Source organism: Mobula hypostoma, chromosome 26, assembly GCF_963921235.1.
Source record: "Mobula hypostoma chromosome 26, sMobHyp1.1, whole genome shotgun sequence".
NCBI lineage: Eukaryota > Metazoa > Chordata > Chondrichthyes > Myliobatiformes > Myliobatidae > Mobula > Mobula hypostoma.
Window position 1 is genome coordinate 11,746,791 of NC_086122.1, and position 19,773 is coordinate 11,766,563.

At 41.7% G+C, this 19,773-nt stretch overlaps 1 protein-coding gene and 1 long non-coding RNA gene across 2 annotated transcripts in view; one reads left to right on the top strand and one right to left on the bottom strand.

The window, feature by feature from the left end:
• Positions 1-4,889, top strand: part of LOC134338281 (ephrin type-A receptor 7-like) — a 795,126-nt gene extending 790,237 nt beyond the window's left edge. Inside the window, exon 17 of the mRNA XM_063034005.1 lies at positions 4,603-4,889. Within this exon, the coding sequence (XP_062890075.1) occupies positions 4,603-4,717 (115 nt within the window). The 3' untranslated portion in view covers positions 4,718-4,889. The remainder of the gene's footprint in view (positions 1-4,602) is intronic.
• Positions 1,624-12,194, bottom strand: LOC134338282 (uncharacterized). The gene is made up of 3 exons (XR_010016183.1): positions 12,092-12,194; positions 3,754-3,819; positions 1,624-1,739 (listed from the first exon to the last, which is right to left on the bottom strand). It is a non-coding gene; the product is annotated as an uncharacterized LOC134338282 (long non-coding RNA).
• Between the last annotated feature and the right edge of the window lie 7,579 nt (positions 12,195-19,773).

The following is a 19,773-nucleotide window of genomic DNA, read 5'->3' on the forward strand; positions in this document are numbered from 1 at the left end:
ATTAGGAGAATGGCAGATGGAATATAGTGTCAGGAAGTATATAGGCATGCACTTTGGTAGAAGAAATGAAAGGGTTAACTATTTTCTAAATGGAGAGAAAATACGAAAAACTGAGGTGCAATGGGACTTGGGAGTCCCTGTGTAGGATTCCTGAGAGGTTAATTTGCAGGTTCAGTCTGTGGTGAGGAAGGCAAATGCAATGTTCGCATTCATTTCAAGAGGACGAGAATGTAAAAGCAAAGATGTAATGCTCAGACTTTATAAAGCACTGGTGAGGCCTCACTTGGAGTATTGTGAGCAGGTTTGGGCCCCTTATCTTGGAAAGGATGAGCTGAAACTGGAGAGGGTTCAAAGAATTTTCACAAGAATGATTCCAGTATTGAACAGCTTGTTACATGAAGAGCGTTTGATGGCTCTGGACCCATATTCACTGGAATTCAGAAGTATGAGGGGTGATCTTTGAAACCTATCGAATGGTGAAAGGCCCATGGACGGGATGTTTTCGATGATGGGTGCATCTAAGGCCAGAGGACACATCCTTTTAGAATGGAGATGAGGTGGAATTTCTTTAGCCAGAGAGTGGTGAACCTGTGGAATCCTTTGCCACAGAAAGCTGTGGAGGTCGAGTCTTTGTGATCAGTCAGGGAATGAAGGGATACGGGGAGGAGCAGGAGTTTGGCACTGAGAGGAAAATTAAATCAGCCACTGTGAAGTGGTGGAGCAGCCTCAATGGGCCAAATGGCCTAATGCTGCTCCTATCTTATGGTCTTATGGAAGGTGACCCAGACTATATCGTCATGTCGTGGGAACGGGTCGGAATGCAGAGGACGACCCAAAGCTGGGACACTTTAAATGCCTGGCTGATGGACTGAAACGGCAGGTTATCGAGCCGGTTCTGCTCCACTTTCCGTGGCACTGAGGCTGAGGCTGTGAGACTGCTCCAGCCGCTATGCGCTTCGTGTCCGTGAGCTTCGCAGTGATTTGTCCCCCCATATGACGAACTGAGACCGAGGCTATGGGCCTACTCTGGCTGCTTCGGGATTCGGATCCATGGACTCAGCTTGGTTCGAAATGCTGTTGCTTGCTTTTACTGTTTGCATGATTTGTGTTTTTTTTTATCCCTCTTCCTCTGCACATTGGGTGTTGGTCTTTTTTTTTAAAATTTGGTTCTTACAAGTTTCTTGCTTTGTGGCTGCCTGTAAGTAGATGAATCTGAAGGTTGTATAATTGAAATGTATTTTAATAAATGGACTTTGAACTCTTTGATTCCTTTGAATCTATTCAGCTTCTCCTGTGCTATTTCTCTCCAACTTATGATTCCTTCCACATACTGTAACTGGGCAATATACGTAGATCTGTGTAAATGTATGGTGCAAAAGGAAGTAATTGGACCCAACAAGTATTCTTACTTTATTTGGAGAAATACAGCATGGAGCAGGCTCGTCCAACCCTTCTTGCCATGCCTTCCAGCAACCCACTGATTTAACCCCTGCCTAATCATGGGACAATTTACGATGGCCAATTAACCTACTAACGGTCTGTGAACTGTGGGAGGAGACCAGAGCACCCGGAGGAATCCTACGCACACACTGGAAGCAAAGTACAAACCTGCTTATGGAGAGGGCCAGAATTGAACTCTGAACTCCAACGCCCCGAGCTGTCAGCGTTGCTCCAACCGCTATGCTACTGTGGTGGCAAAACCAAAAAGTACTGGAAAAACTCAGCTGATCAGGCAGCCCCTGTGAAAAGAGGAACAGGGTTCATGTTGCAGGTCAGAATCCCTTATTTGAGCCATCAGGCCTGAATCATTAACTCTGTTTCTCTTCCCAAATAATCTGCTGAATGTTTCTGGCATTTTCTGACTTGGTTTCAAATTTCCTGCATTTATAGTTCATTTAGACATCCATTTCGTTCATGGTTGTCTGAAATGGCAAGGAATAATGTAAGCTCATCATACTTTGATAATTGGACTGTGGACTTCAATGTAATTGTTCAACCTCAGTTAATAGAATGAGACTTTCTATCTTTACGTACCTTGCAGGGAGAACATTTCCCCCCTCCTCCATACCTTCACCTCACCAAAATACACTGACTGAACAACATTCTGCTCAACTTCCTTTTAAATGTTCCATCAATAGCTTTAAATCCTGGCCTCCAGTTATTCTGCTAACATAATTAAATCGTCCCAAACCTCCCTGTCCAGCTTTCCATAATTTTAAGCCTCTACTTACTGTACATCTCCTCCTTCCAAACAAACAAAAAAGTCTATCAAATCTTTCCTTGTGGCCAAAAGTCTCCCACTAATGGTGCTGAAGAAAATATAATTCATGATTTCCATACTTTTTAAACACAAGAGATTCTGCAGATGCTGGAAATCCAGGGCAACCCACGCAAAATGCTGGATGAAATCAGCAGATCAGAGAGCATCTGTGGAGAGGCAAAAACATTCAACCTTTCGGGCTGAGACCCTTCTTCAGGACTAGAAAAGAAGGGGGAAGAAGACAGAAAAAGAAAGTGGGGCAAGGGGGAAAGAGTACAAGCTGGCAGGCAGGTGATAGGTAAAACCAGGTGAGGGGGAAGGTGGGTTGAAGTAAGAAGCTGGAGGTGATAGATGGAGAAGGAACAGAGTTGAAGAAGAAGGGATCTGATAGGAAAGGACAGTGGACCATGGAAGAAAGGGAAGGAGGAGAGGCATCAGAGGGAGGTGTTGGTCAGGTAGGGTGAATGGTTAAGAGTGCAGCCAGAATAGGGAATGGAAAAAGAAAGAAGTGTGGCGGGGGGAGAATTTACTGGAAGTTCGAGAATTCGGTGTTCTTGCATCAGGTTGGAGGCTACCAAATCAAATCTGAGGTGTTGCTCCTCCAATGTGAGTGTAGCCTCATCGTGACCTCTCTTCTACCATTTATTCCTCTCCACATTTCTTATCTTTCTCTTCTCCTAACTCAAACACAAATATCTTATGTTCTTCTTACACAACAAGTACATAAAGTTCAGGAGGAACTCAGCAGGTCAGGGGGCACGTATGATTTGAAATAAAGAGTTAATGTTTCAGGCCAAGACCCCTCATCAGGATTCTCGATGAAGGTCTCGGCCTGAAATGTCAACTGTATATTTCCTTCCATATACGCTACTGGACCTGCTGGCTTTCTCGAGCATTTTACCTTATAGTTTACTTGATACTTTATACTTTATTGTTGCCAAACGATTGATACTAGAACGTACAATCATCACAGCGATATTTGATTCTGTGCTTCCTGCTCCCTGGATTACAAATCGATAGTAAATATTAAAAAATTAAATTATAAATCATGAATAGAAAATAGAAAAATGGAAAGTAAGGTAGTGCAAAAAAACCGAGGGGCAGGTCCGGATATTTGGAGGGTACGGCCCAGATCCGGGTCAGGATCCGTTCAGCAGTCTTATCACAGTCGGAAAGAAGCTGTTGCATGTGCTGCTCACGTTTTCCAGCATATACAGAGTCTCTTGTGTTTCTTGTTAAAGACTTGTAATTTATCAAACAGTGTCATGATATTTAAAAACATTTACAGTTTTATAAATTAATGACTGGTTGCCCTAGTGCCTTGATTCTTCCACTGTTAGTAACAATTTATCTGTATAGATCACCCTGCATGAAATTAAAGTTGAATGCCAACTGGTTATCAGATCACCAAGCTTTTCAAAGATGATTGATTACACTGTGGCACAACTAGAGCCAGTGCCTCACCACACTGGTGGCCTGAGTTTGATACTGACCTCATGTGCTGTCTTTGTGGAGTTTGCACATTTTTCCTGTGATCACATCCACATCTTCTGGGTGCTCTGTAGGGTGGAAAAATCCAGGAAGAGTTTACGAGAATCTTGGATTAGTACAAATGACCGATGATTGGCATGGAGTCAGTCAGGTGAAGAGACCAAATCTGTATTGTGTCTCTCTCTGACTATATGCGGAGAGGGATTTAGAATGTTATCACTGTTCACATTGTTGATTGTTAATGATGTGTCCCAATGACAGGTAAAACCAGAAAGCAATCTTTCTAACATTATTGTGAACGTCCACTAGTGTTGGAACTTCAGTGGTGGATGATAAGTTAGAGAGAATGGAACTTTAGGAAGAACAAATTTCATGAAGGAATACTAAGGGTTTGGAGTACAGTATTTGAAAACAGGAGGAAAGAAGTACGTGATCACTAGCAATAAATCTCATTCAAATCAGACTGACCTTGATGGAACATATCAGACCACTCTCCCCCCACCCCTACCACCTCACTTAAATGCATGGGTTGCCTCATCAATCTCAATTGAAGCCATCAACCAACTAACAGCCTTTAAGCGTCAGTCTTTTGGGACGGGATGTGAGTCGATTCTGATCTTTCAGCTTTGGTCATTTGTGAGAGATTTCAATAAGAAAGTTGTGGCAGGTAATTTAATGGACGAAATGCCACCAGGAGAGGGAACAAGTACAAGCTGATTATGTTGGTATGATCATTATACTTAGCTGGCCTTTTCATTCAATCACCTGGTAAAGTCCCCTTTCCCAGCAACAGTAATAGGCACGAGCACATGGGCGGCCAGCACTAAATTCTGTTTGATTTTCTTCCGCAGAGATGTAATGAGCCTGGGGATTACATGTGTTGAACATCAGAAACAAATCCTGAGCAGCATTCAGACTCTACGAGCACAGGTTATACAAATGCACGGTCGGGGCGTTCAGGTTTGACAAAGGCATCCAACTGGATCTTCCCTGCGAGTTATATTCGTGACGAGATGTCGACAAAAACTGCTTGGTTGAAAGCAGTGTGTTTGCAAGATGAGGCCTGTGTGTGGGGTGGCCGGCGGAGAGAACCAGAGGGCCAGTCTTTATTATAATATTTTTTTAAAACAGTGATTTCAGCAAGGGGCATTTCCGAATGGGTTGTTAGTACAACTGGATACATGGCGTTCCTATAACTCGAAATAAAATAGGAAAAGTACAGGAGGCAGGCAAGAGTGCTGGGTTACCTTTCTTTTTTATTGGCTCGGTTTTTGTTTGGTCATTGTGGTTCAGTAAACATTGCTCGCTATGATAAGCGGGAGACTCGGTGTCAACAGACTGTGAACTAGAAACATAAGCTTGGACTTGAGATTTTGTTTGAGCCTTTTGTTTGGCATTCTTTGAATGTGCAGGATTATGTTATATAATCACCTATGGAGATATCTTCAGTCATATATCTCTCAAGTGCCCGACAAGCTGCATGTGGGATTTAACTTCTGGTCAAGTCTTTACACCTTGTCACAACAGGCATTTGGAGAACCACTGGCAGCCTGAAGCTTTAACTGGATCATTTGAGCATGTGCCTGAATTGGACCATTTTCATTTGATTGGATAATTTAACATTGTGGCCACGGCCGATAGGTCATTAAACAATAAACCTTATGACCTTCAATGCAGAAAAGTCTGAATGTTATACAGTATTCAGAATGTGGAAGTATACCTCATATCTCCCGTTTCTAAAACAATAACTCAAGAAAAAATTAAATGGAAAATCCAATACTTTTTGAAAGATGAAGAGAAAGTATTCCATCTTTCCCCTTATTTTTCTCCCCAGACTCATCTGCCACAAAACCTGGGCCTATCCTAAGAGTATAGTGTATACTACATGAACTAGTAGAGCCTGCATTAGAAGTACTGAACTTTAACGTCATTCAGGCTCTGTTCAGTGGCAATTTTTTGAGCCCCTTAACATTAAGCTTCATGATACGCTGTCGACAAACAGCAACATCACTCCAAAGGTGACCGGGATGGGCAGAGCCAATAATCGTATTTGCATAAAGGAATAAAAAAGTATTATTAAACATAGAAGCATTACTCCATATATTTAATGGAAACAGAAAACATTTGCCCCAAGGAGGAAGAATTAATAAATTATTTTAATTATATTTTAGATTTATGCTAATTGCATACTCAGAAAATCCATGGTTTTGCTTTACCTCTGGTATCACACTTCAGTAGTGGAAACATATTTGCCAGCTCTCCATTACAATGCTTGGATATTCTGGCAATTAAGATTTCCTTTCATGTTCACCATCTTCTCCACTGCCTAGTGATTTGCTCTTTTGCCCCGCACGAGACCGACTGCTGACACCAGTGTGAACCAGAGTTGACGGGAAGTTGCTCCCGTTGATACTGAACCTGAATCAGAATTTTCTTTTCGTTGGTCTTTTGCTTACAAGTTTTAGAATATCTGACTGGTCTGACTTGTTGAATCCCACCAGCACTTTGTGTGTGTGCTGGTTTGAGATACCAGTTTCATTTCCGCTCTTGATCCTATTGTTACCTTGGCCTGAACCTTACTACTTGTAGCTGGTTCCGTTTAACATGTGAGGGTATCTCAGGCAGGAAAAACACCAATTAAAAATGCTTAAGCTTAATATTATTAGTTGCTCCCAACAGACTTGATTATTCACTGGGCGAATACAAATTCTCTAAAATGACTAATCAGTGAGAAGTGCAACCATTGATAAGATTTACTAACCAGCTGATGAGTATTAGTAAGTTTTGCACATTAGTCCTGTTCCTAATGTTTCCAGAATAGTTTATTTTATGTGTATAATAATATAAATCACATTCTATTGCTGTATAATATGAATCACAAGGCCAGTGTATAACTTGATCTAAGTTCTCAATTGGTTTAAGAAGGATAGTATTTTACATGTTCTAGAAAGCTGGTCAATCTGGGCAAAGCAAATAATATCAAAGTTATGTTTCACAGTGAATCGCTCCAGCAGGAATGAAAAGATCTTACCATTGCTAAGTGAGGGCATGGACTCTTATTGCATTGGTTTAAATAAAAAAGATTTGTATTGGAGTGATCTCCAGTATTATGGTAACAGTCTATATCTTGACTTGGAGTAGCAACAAGTTTCATCTTCCTTTGTTCAACTGTCCGGGAGTTGGAGATTCTATTCCAATTAGGCTCAAAGTGAAAATCTATTGTATGGTGCACATTACTGCCTATCATCTACTGCTCATCAAATTATACCAATATTATATGCATTTATATTGCAGATTTTCTGAATATCAAATGTTAATATAGCACAATGATCCTCTTCCTAACCTGTTCCCTCTTCTGTTGTGAATGCACATTATTAAGAAAATGTTCAGAGGAGTTCTCAGTATAAGTAGCAGTTGTGGGCAGTGTTACACTAATCCCATTTTATAGTGATTAGAACAAGGATAACTAATAGCTTTCTTTCCACGTGAAAGCAGTGATTTATCAAAACTAAAGAGCTCTGCGGGTGGAGAGAAGCACTTTTTAATTATTGATGGCACTTGGTTTGGATTATCATATCTTGATGTATGCTGATGGTGGACGTTAAGTGACTTTAAAGCTTCTGATTCTCTACCCATTCTTTCCCAAGACACCTCCACCCAGCATCACCTGCAATTTTCACCAGATTTGTCTTTGTGCCTTCTCAGCCTCTTTATCAATTCAAGAGAAATACGTTTTCCTCAGCTACCCAAGTACTCAATCAGATACAGTGAAAATTCCTGCTCCTTCTTGCTGTTAATTGGCCCTATGATTCATTTTGTCCCTTTCTGTCACATTACACTGGGTTTCCGTGTGGGTCTTGATGGCCCACAAGATGGTGGAAAGTACTCCCGCGACAATTTCTCTCACCGATTATCCTTTCAGATTGTTGCACGCAACAAGACCAGTAGTTTTTGTGAAGCTTGACCAGAATTTGGCGGGTGTTGTTGGTTCTAGCAAGGAGTTAGCTGACTTGGCACTATCCGGCTCAGCTCCTATTCTGGTTGCTAAGCACACAGGGTATATGACTGAAAGAAAAAAGTATGTTTTCTAAGGGGAGTTTTCTAAAAGAATTGTGATGCCTTGGAATACAATACCATTCAACTTTTGTTTAGAGGCTGAACCAAATTGATTGCCACAGCATCTGCATATTAACCCTTTGCTTCCTGAGCTGTCGTTAGAATTGTATGAACAATTGGTTTGTTAACCTCTTCTCAGGTTAACCAGGTCTGGGCCCCTATATCCAGTGTCAAAGAGGCAAGTCAAGCAGCAGTAATTAGGTGTCACCATGGTTACTTTACAAATGCCTGTGGGTGCAGTCTTTATATTGCCATAAATGGGATATAATGTTTTATTTTATATCTTTGCAGTGTATAGCAGTCCACTTCAAAGCTAACTGATTAAATATATTTACACTAGCAGTCAATTTGAGCAGCAAAGCCCCACAAACGTAATGACTGACCAGTTGAAGGATAACTGGTCAGACATTGACCTTTACTTTCACTGCTGATCTTCCAGGTCTGTCCAAGTGGGTAGCAGTAAAGATACTCTGCTAATGTCCCCAAAAGATGACATCTCCAGTGGTGTAGCTTTCTCTCACTCGGGAACTGAAATGGAAAGACTAGATTATGTTCCCAATGCTACACCTCCTCATTTACCTCCACTCAGGGGCCCAAGCAGTCCTTCCAGGTAAGGCAATGCTTCACCTGTGAATCTTTTGGGGTTGTCTATTATATCCGACGTTCCCGATGTGGCCTCCCCTATATTGGTGAGACCCGACAGAAGTTGTGGAACTGCTTTGTCGCCCCATCCGTCAAAAGCGGAATTTCCCGGTGGCCAACCATTTTAGCTCCCGTCCCCCATTCCCATTCCGACATGTCAGTCCATGGCCTCCTCTTTTGCCGTGATGAGACCACACTCAGGGTGTTGGAGCAGCACCTCATATTCCGTCTAGGCAACCTCCAACCAAGCAAAATGCAGTTTCCTCTCTCCTTTTCTTTTAGCATTTCATCAGAACCATACCTTCTGTAAATCCCTGGTCCTCTCGTCCAATCCCATCAACCACCTCCTTTCTTATGTCACTTCCCTTGCAACCACTTGCTGCTTGTCTTTTCACCCCGTTTTCTCCCAGCAGCCAGGTCTTTCCAGAAATCCAGTTACACCCCATCCAGTCAGGAGCGATCCCAGCTCATTCCTCGCAATGCCGTCTGCTCTGCGTTGGAGAAACCAAATCCAGCTGGGGGAGACTTACACTCAACTCACCTCCCTGAGCTTCCCATATCGTTAATTCCCCCTTTCACTCCCACTCTGACTTATCCGTCTATGTTGCTATGGTGAAGAGCAGACCTTAGCTTCTGCCGGGGCACATTACATTCCCCTGGACTTAACATTCAACTCTAACTTATTTTGTTTGAGTTTGTAACAATCATCCATCAGAGGTACTACTTTAGCTTGATTGCTTTGTTTTCCTTTGGAAATGGACAAGGTGTCCAGCCTGACCTGACCAGCATGTCTTCCTGCTCTGCATTTTCTAGCTTTGTGCAGGTTCTTCTGCCTAAGTTCTTGCTTTCATTTACTCACTGACCAAATAATCTTGCTTACAGTTTATCCCCATGGCTACCTTGATTCTACCCTATCAGAGACATGCCCAGACCCCACCTGCAGCTAAAAAATATTCTTCCCAGTCCCAATGAAAGGTCTTCATCCAGAAATGTAAACCTTTCTTCTCACCAATGCAGAAACCTGCTGAGTGTTTTCAGGCAACACACATCAAAGTTGCTGGTGAACGCAGCAGGCCAGGCAGCATCTCTAGGAAGAGGTGCAGTCAACATTTCAGGCCGAGACCCTTCGTCAGGACTAACTGAAGGAAGAGTGAGTAAGGGATTTGAAAGTTGGAGGGGGAGGGGGAGATCCAAAATGATAGGAGAAGACAGGAGGGGGAGGGATAGAGCCGAGAGCTGGACAGGTGATAGGCAAAAGGGATATGAGAGGATCATGGGACAGGAGGTCTGGGAAGAAAGACAGTTGGGGGGGGGGGACCCAGAGGATGGGCAGGAGGTATATTCAGAGGGACAGAGGGAGAAAAAGGAGAGTGAGAGAAAGAATGTGTGCATAAAAATAAGTAACAGATGGGGTACGAGGGGGAGGTGGGGCCTAGCGGAAGTTAGAGAAGTCGATGTTCATGCCATCAGGTTGGAGGCTACCCAGACGGAATATAAGGTGTTGTTCCTCCAACCTGAGTGTGGCTTCATCTTTACAGTAGAGGAGGCCGTGGATAGACGTGTCAGAATGGGAATGGGATGTGGAATTAAAACGTGTGGCCACTGGGAGATCCTGCTTTCTCTGGCAGACAGAGCGTTGATGTTCAGCAAAGCGGTCTCCCAGTCTGCATCGGGTCTCGCCAATATATAAATGGCACATCGGGAGCACCGGACGCAGTATATCACCCCAGTCGACTCACAGGTGAAGTGTTGCCTCACCTGGAAGGACTGTTTGGGGACCTGAATGGTGGTAAGGGAGGAAGTGTAAGGGCATGTGTAGCACTTGTTCCGCTTACACGGATAAGTGCCAGGAGGGAGATCAGTGGGGAGGGATGGGGAGGACGAATGGACAAGGGAGTTGTGTAGGGAGCGATCCCTGCGGAATGCAGGGGGGGGGGGAAAGATGTGCTTAGTGGTGGGATCTCGGAGGTGGCGGAAGTTACGGAGAATAATATGTTGGGGTGTTTTCAGCATCAGTTTTTTATCATTACCGATATTCCACTTTGAAGGAACCTTATCCACACTTGGCAACTTCCAGCTAAGATTTTGTCAACATTGAGGGTGAAGAGAGGTACACTGAGGATCAGAGTGAAAGCACTGAAGGAAATTCTGGAGGAACTCAGCAGATCAAGCAGTATCTATGGAGGTTGATGTTTCAGGTCGAGATACTGGTGAAAAGATTTGCAGCCAAGCATTGTACATCCAAGCTCATACTTTGCATTCACACTTTATCTAAGATTACCAACCAGAGAATAATTTAAATGTAGATTAAAAATTCTGCTTGCAGATGAGATCCAGGTGTTCAGTCTTTCTTTACAACACTTCCTTTCCTCCTCAGGATTTTCCTTTAGAAAAGAGATGAGGAGGAATTTCCTGAGCCAGAAGGTGGTGAATTATGGAATCCATTGTCACAGACAGTTATGGAAGTCCAGTCCTTTATTATTTTTAAAGCAGAGGTCAATAGTTTCTTAATTAGTAAGGTTGTCAAAGGTTACACAGAGATGGCAGAAGAATGAGGCTGAGAAGGAAAATACGTCGGCCATGATCAAATAGCAGAGCAGAATCGATGGGCGGAATGGCCTCATTCTGCTCCTATGTTTTATGGTCTGAGGCAGCATCTTCACTGTTTGGCTTGGAAAGACTAGTTATTTTCAGGCACTATTATTTGGTTTTCTAAACACAAATCTGAGTTACATTGTCAAACACAGAGCATTGGCATCTGCTTAAATTACCCAGATGACTGCACAGGACTACCACGAGTTGTCCAATGCCATCGCGGGAAGTGATTGATGACACATGGGCACCCCAGGCCATGGTTTCATCAAAGCAAATTTCCAGCTTTACAGCCAAGTGTTGTTTAGTCTGAGCAGTTCATTCGTCTTTATTAATGGGACCTCACCTCTGGGGGCAGCTGCATTTCTGATGGCAGTGGCTTTCCCCCTGTGGTGACTCAGAAGCTTATACACAGCACAAAGATCTCCAAGGTTAGCACTGGAAATAATTAGCGCTCTGCATATGGGATCAGTGACCCGTGTGACATTTGCTACGTCCCACACAGAGATTAAACTTCATTTCGGCAGAGAAATAACACGCTGATGCTGCAAATCAGATTGGTTCAGATTCCCTTGTTTTTTTTTAAAATATTCATTGCCTTTATCTGAAACAATGTAATATATATTTAAAATGCAATATATTTTTCTAATTTGATGATGGATTAAAACAAATAAATTGTGGTGGAGTCAGTGGTAGAAATAATAACTGGGTGGAGCTTGGGTAATGACCTTGGGAAAAATATGAAGTGTGAGATGCATTACTCTGAAAATGTGCCAAGAGTTTGCAACAGCGAGGAGTGAGGGAGGCAGAGCTGGTAATAAAAATCAGACACGATAGCAATTGCAGCTGAAATTATGCAGGTCCGATATACAATAAAAACAGTGCACGGTGTGTGGATTTTAAGTCTGTGCGAGTGTGTATGTGGAAGTTCACTGTTAATTGTGTTTGTTTTGTAGCTAGAATTGTTTTAACTCTGCAGTGATCTCCTACCTGTGTAGGACATGAGGAATGATTTCTTCCGTCTGTCATCTACAACATCAAGGAAACTTTATCACATTCACTGCAGACGTGCCTCAATGAAATCTTCTGCTCTGTATTTAATAAACATATTATCAAGGGACTTATTAACAATAGGATGAAATTATGTTAGTGCACATTTTTGTTCATTCCTTTTCTAAGTTTTCATTTCATGTTAATAAACATGAGAGATTCAAAAATTGAGAAACAAACATGTTCTTTTTCAGGGACCCACCATCAGAACTCCCAGGTCATGAAATGTGCACTCCATGGTATCCCAGTGAAGTGCCGAGCTGCATCCGGCGAAACCCTCCCTTAACTGAATCGCAATAAATTTTATGGAAACATTAGGAAGAAATATGATCTCATGAGTAGTCTAAAAACAGAATCCTGTCAAAGCTTCTATTCTCTGAAAGTCAGAGGAACAGAAGATAGCATTTAAAAAGGTTTGACAATTCATAATACTGAGATTAAGTTTTACTCTTCTTGGGCAGAAGTTTCCAGGAAAAGCCCCAGCTGAGCTCCCCACAGCCTTTGGGAGAATGACAAGGGATGCTGATGCTTTCATTGATAGTAACTTGGATGTTGTAACATGATGTACAATAACAGGTAAAACAAGGAATAAGTTACAACTGACAGTGAGATCTCACAGTTTTACATGGCTGCGTTAGAACAGTTTTCAAAGGCAGCATTTGGTGACATTGTCAATTTCCCATCTTGCCTTCTAATCAATGAAAAACCTGTGAACTGTGTACAAAAATGTCATTTAATTATTCAAATCAATTAATTGTGAAAAATTGGATTCAGAAATACCATCAAAATGTGATGTTAAAGTAGATACATCATCAGAGTTATAAACTAGAATTAATATCTCATCAACGAGGTTTGGAACTTTAAGATTGGTCCTTACTGTGTCTGCTCTCTATGTGACTCCAGTCCCATGTCAATGTGATTTCCTTCTAACCGTATTCAGAGGAGACCTAACCAGCTGCTCAGGTATGTGTGAAGATGTTAGAAGAATGCCAACATAATCTTCTCTGGAAATGTAGGAATGGCCAATGCGTAACAGAGTGGTGCAAATGAATGACAAAGAGCTGATTTATTTCCACAATGTTCTTTTTAGTTGCCATTAAATGGACTCATCACTGAAAATGCCATTTTTCATTTCTCTTTGTAAGTCTTGATTTTGGAAATAGATTAGTCAAGAAATAATATGGTGTCAAAGCGACCTACGTAATTCAATTCCATTGAAGAAAACAATTGGTTTAAAAAAATGCAAACTAATCAGAGTTTACTCTTCTCCTGTAGTCTTCATCTGATCATAATTGCCCCTCATTCCCAGCTGCTGATTTGCACAGTTTCCTGACCCAACCTTGCTCATGAGGTCCTAATCTCCCCAGTTAACCAATTGCAAGGCCACCTCACCCTATCCCCTCTATGAACTTCGAGCCAGAATTATGACTTATTTGCTGCATCTGCACAGTCTAGCGGGAACTGACAATGTTTGTAACTTGACTCTATATCTAAAATGCAGTACAGGGCAGTAAGCTCTCCGAGACTGAGATAGAATTATGCATTATGGGAGTAGGAAACCTCAACATTAGTGCTTGTGTAAAAAAAACAAATGCAGCACCCTTGATTCTTGGTGTAATTGTAGGCTGAGTTGAACTGTTTCCTTTCTTCTGATCCTGACATCTCTGGGTTGATCTGCTGCCAAGACTAATTCAAACAAATCATTCTCCCTGATTGTTCATGAGTTGAACAATGCCTGCTGCATTTAGCAGATGGTGGATGCAGTGTTTTTCATATCTTCAGGAGGCTGGAAAAGAGTGCAGAAGGACAAGGGAATTATCTAATTACAGTGATGGAAGTCTATGCAGTTTGACAACAGGTGAACTCAGAAACTTTATGTCTGTTTCTGATGTGGCCCTGCTGTGATTATTAGACAGTTAAAGAGATCACCCTGGAACTACCTAAGTAATGACATGCCTGATTCCTGAGACGGAGAGAGTAAGGTAGACTCTACGTTCCTAGTTTGATGAATAAGCTAGTGATCTCATTGGAACATAATAAATTCTTCCCAAAAAAGATGCAGTGAAATTGTTTGTCATAGGCAAGGTGTCTAGAACCATAAATCACTGCCTTAAAATAAGGGAGAGGGCATTTAGGACAAGGATGCAAAGACATTGCTTCACCCAGTGTTTGGTGAATCTTTGGATTTTCAATCCAAAAATCTGAAGGCTCAGTTGTGGAGTACATTAAAATTTGAGATATTAGTCTTGATGTGAAGGGAATTAAGGGATATGGAAATAATATAGGAATACAGAGCTGTGGTCAACAGTCAGTCATTTTATGTGTCATGCATGCATCAAGGCAGAGGGCTCCTGTCTTTTGCCCTTACAACGATGATATCACCATTTGCACTCAATCAACAGAAACACAATCTGGATTGGAATTGCAGGGGTAACTGCTGGAAGGCAAAAGGGAGTAGTATTGGTCCATCCGGAGAAAGCTGAGTTCTGTTGATTGCTTGAAGTATCTGTTATAGGTTCATAGATTGTTGCAGTGCAGAAACAGACCCGTTGAGCCACCTAGTCCATGCCGAACTGTCATTCCGCCTAGTCCCATCTACCCACAGCCGGACCACAGACCTCCACAGTGGTGACTATACTGGCAACAATCAAGAGTTAGGAAAGAGAAAACCGTCACAATTTGGGCCAATCAAAGGAAATTAGGAAAATGCAGGCAGAAAGAAATTTCTGTGGAGTTGGCGAAAAGAAAGATTCAAGGTGAGGTGGAAGGGGTGGTTGGGAAAAAAGATGCAGCCATTACGGTGCCAAGAACTGAACCAGCAAGCCTGCTTCCATGAGACAAGTAAGTGAACAGAAGAGGTGAGATTTTGATTGTGCTTAATCTCCTAATCTTTCCAATTCATTTCCAAATAAATTAGTGGGAATAAGATGTCAAAACCCTCTTTGGAAATAAAATGATCAAATTGATGGATAGGTCATTGTACATTGAAAGAAAGATAAATGCAGCAACCGAAGAACTTTCAGCTGAATGTTAGTACTGGGGTGAGATACATAGAAAGTAATGTAGAGCACAACTAATTATTACTTGGAAAAGTATGGGTGAGCTGATAAAAGTATGCACAGGAATATTAAAGGCAAATAATGTTTTATTAACTTTATGACGTTACAGGGCATTGAAGATGATACCAATGTTAATGGGTGTTAGGTGCCACATAATAACATCTGTAACATTGAGGTCCATGGTTTTAAATGAAAATGGATTTGAAATGATTCATGTTACTAGAAAAAAAATGAAAGGTAATATCAACCCATATGTGAAATTTTAAAAGTGGTGCAGAAATATTACTGATGGAGTTGTGTCCAACTATCATTGATGACTGCTTTAAAAAAAATATAAAGGTAGCATAGTGGTTAGCACAACGCTTTGTAGTACAAGCAACCCGGGTTCAATTCCCACCTCTGTCTGTCAGAAGTTTGTATGTTCTCCCCGCAACTACGTGGGCTTCTTCCAGATGCTCTGGGTTCTTCCCTCTCTCAAAGATGAGCTGGTTCATAGGTTAATCGGTCATTGTAAATTGCCCCGTGATTAGGCTAAGGTTAAATCAGAGGTCGCTGGGTGGTGCAGGCATATCCTACACAGTATCTCATTTAATTAATTAATTGATTAAATTAGTTATGGCTAATAAAACATAATACATGGGTAAGACCCTATGGAGAACATAGGATTTTTGGCCTTTCTCTGTAAAGGGTCATAAAGCACAATGCAAGAATGTTATGCTAAACATTCATAAAATACTGGTTAAAATCAAGTTAGGTTATTGTCTTAAATTCTAAGTTCTGTCCTTTAGAAGGGGCAGCATGATCTTGGGGAGGATATACCGCAGGTCTCCCTGAATGGTAGGAAGGATGAGGGGTTTCAGTTCTCCAGTGAGACATATGAAATTGTCATTGATGTCCTTAGAGATTTAAGGGATGTTTTGTGAATAGTTTTGAGAGCAGAGCTATTTCCAGTGATGGATAGGTTAATAACTGAAAGACACGGATTATTGATAATTGACAAAGCCACGGATTCTGTGAAGAGACATATTTTTTATCCAGTAACTGTCATAATTTCCTATGCACCGATTGAAAGGGTTTGAAAACTAATTCAAAGGCAGCACTCCAAAATTCCACAATTCTGGAGAAAGGGAATTCCACAAATGCTTCACTTGAAAATATTTACAGAGTTATTGGAAAGCCAGAGATGTAGGATAAATTAACTAGCTTAATCAGGTAGTCAGGAGTGTGATAGTCCAAGTCATTATCTTCCTGCTATATTATCCCATGGTTCTTAATCCTTTTTATCTTCTATTCAAGGTCAACCCATTGATCTCCAAGAATTCTTTGCTATCTCTTTATCTGCATTTCATAGATTTATTCAGAAATTATCCCTGTTCGTTCGTCGCTAAGAGTTAAGGAGAATTCAACTTCCATCAAAATTCACTCTCTTAAGCCACTTAGCACTTGCAAACCTCTTGACAGGGCGTTATTTGGTGCATTACTAAATGAATTAGCATTTTACGGTCTCCCATCAAAGCCATGTTCATGACTATCCATTTTGTTCTCGATTTACTTTGTATTATAGTCAATGACTCATCCCTGACTCATATTCCATTAGCTTAGAGGTTCCCCTGAGACTTGCCTTCTCGTTTATTCTTACTCCAAATCACTGACCTCTTCAATTCATCATCCAACCCTGGCTGCAATTATTCCAATAACTCCACTTTGCATGCATTATCTTCCTTCCCGTTGTCAGCCTGCACTTTGATCAGCAGCCTTTGATAGCCGTAAGATCTGACCTTCATCTACCAGGACACTTGGCCTGTATTTCTTCTCTAATGTGCTGTAGAGCTCCTATATCATCCATGCCCTCACAACTGTTTTAACCTAACAGCAACAGAAAACAGAAGACATAGCTCTGACTAATCTCGCCTTAAGATACGTTGTTTATCCCACAATACTGCTCTTTCCCATAGTTCTGTAACTATTTTCCTGTGAAGCTTTCTGCCCAATTCCCTTTTGAATCCTATCATTCAAAGTGTTTCCAAACCCTCTCAAACTGAAGCCAAGAGCCCTTAAATGGCAACTTGTACCAAGATTAACAACTGATCCAATGATCAAAATGATTCCTTCTTCTCTCATATGTTTTTAAACAAGATACAGTTAAAAGCTGCTCAGAGGGTCCTAGAGCCGTACAGCATGAAACAGGCCCTTCAGACCACTGGGTCAGGCCTGACCATCTGACACACCTTTATGTTAATCCTACTTTTACTCTGCCCTCATTCACCACAGTTTTGTCACTCACCCGCACACTTGAAGCAAAGTACAGAGACCAGCTAATCTAGCAACCCACATGTCAGTGTGTGGCGCGTGGCCAAGTGGTTAAGGCGTTGGACTAGCGATCTGAAGGTTGTGAGTTCGAACTCCCAGCCAAGGCAATGTGTTGTGTCCTTGAGCAAGGCACTTAACCACACACTGCTCCAGTCCACACAGCTGAAAATGGTTAACCTCACGATAGACTAGCGTCCTAACCAGGGGGGAGGTCTCGTACTCTCAGTCGCTTCACGCCACAGAAAGTGGCATAAGCACTGGCCTGATGAGCCTATAAGGTCTGTGTATATATACATATATATATATATGTCTGTGGAGGCACCCAGAAAAACCAAGATAGTCACATGGAGATAGTTTGCAAACTCCACGCAGACAGCCCTGGAGATCAGGACTGAACCCTGGTCATTGGGTGCTTGTAGCAGCAGCATTAACACCAAATACACCACCGCACTATTAGCTATTTCATGATAGCCAGATTTTATCTCAATTCCCTGTCTTTAGTACCACCAAAAGCTCTAACTGAATTGAGTGATGAATTATGCTAACTACCAGGGATTCCTTTACTCTCCTCTGCCTTTGTCTCTTCTATAGTCTTAAGACTTTTACAACATAAGCTTGACATCACCAAATAAAAATTGTCCACCTCCCGTCAGAGAACAAAGAACATTACAGCACAATACAAATCATTTAGTCCAGAATGTTGCACCAACCTTTTAATATACTGTTAAGATCAATATAATCCTTTCCTCCTACATTGCCCTCTATTGTTCTATTATCCATTTGCCCATCTAAGCAATTCCTTGAATGACCTTGATGTATCTGCCTCTGGCAGGCATGCATCCATCACACTCTGTAAAAAAGACTTATTTCTGACACCCCCCCCCCCCAATACTTTCTACCATTTACTTTAAAATTATGCACCCTGTATTAACCATTTCCACCCTGGGAAAATGTCTCTGGCTATCCATTAGATCAGTACCTTATATTATCTTATACATTCAGGATCAGAATCAGAATCAGAATCCTTTATTATCGCCAAGTATGTGGACACATACAGGGAATTTGATGCCGGTTTCCCTGAGCTCTCGCTGTACAGAATCAAAAAGCAAACAAAACAATAGTGCAAATAATCGTGAACTATATACAATGCGGTATACCTGTGTATGTACAGATGGACTTGGTTTATAATAGACTAAAATTCAAGTGTTCATAAGGCTGATGGCATACGGAAAGAAACTGTTCTTGTACCTATTTGTCCTGGCATATAGTGATCTAAAGCGCCTACCAGAAGGAAGGAGTTGGAACAGGTGATGTCCAGGGTGTGATGGGTCTACAATGATGCTGCTTGCTCGCTTCCTGACTCTAGATGCATATAAGTCCTGGATCGAGGGCAGCTTCACACCAATAATCCTTTCCGCAGCCCTGACGGTTCTTTGGAGTCTATTCTTGTCTTGTTTGGTAGCTGATCCAAACCAGACAGTGATGGATGAACAGAGAACAGACTGGATTATTCCTGAATAGAATTGATTCATCAGCTCCTAAGGCAGGTTGTACTCCCTGAGTTGACATAGGAAATACAGCCTCTGCTGAGCCTTTTTGATAGGAGTGTCTGCATTGGGTGTCCACTTCAGGTCCTGGGAGATTGTGACACCCAGAAACCTGAAGGTCTCCACAGCAGACACAATACTGTTGAGTACACCTCTGTAAAGTTATCTCTGATCCTCAATCGTTCCAAAAAGAAAAGCCCTAGCTTGCTCAGTCTATCCTCATTAGACATGCTCTCTAGTGTAGCGGTGTCCTTTGCTGCTGCCTCTATCTCCTGAGCTTCTGAACTGTATTGGTTCCCCATCCATCGATGCTAGCTGACTTGCTTCCTCAAGCATTTTGTGTATGCTGGTAAGTTAATTCCTCTATATTCTCTCTGTAACGAATGACTGGGCAAAGTTTTGCTGTGAATATCCAGCTAGAAAGACATTCTTTGCTTTAGAAGTGAGAAAAATCAGGCAGAATTTGAGGAAGTTTTAACCAAGAATCCTAAATAGGAACTGAGGCCTTTAGCACTGTTATTAACCTCTTAATTATACTTGACCCTTACAGAACCGACCAACTCTGGCTGTCTGCTCATCTGCATTAATTTAACGAGTACCTGAGGTGGGTGTTGCCAGATGACTCTTTGTGCCCTGAACGTTGTGTGATTTTCTTCCCCCTCTGAAACTTTAATGACTTGCGATAATAAAAATAAATGGAATATTG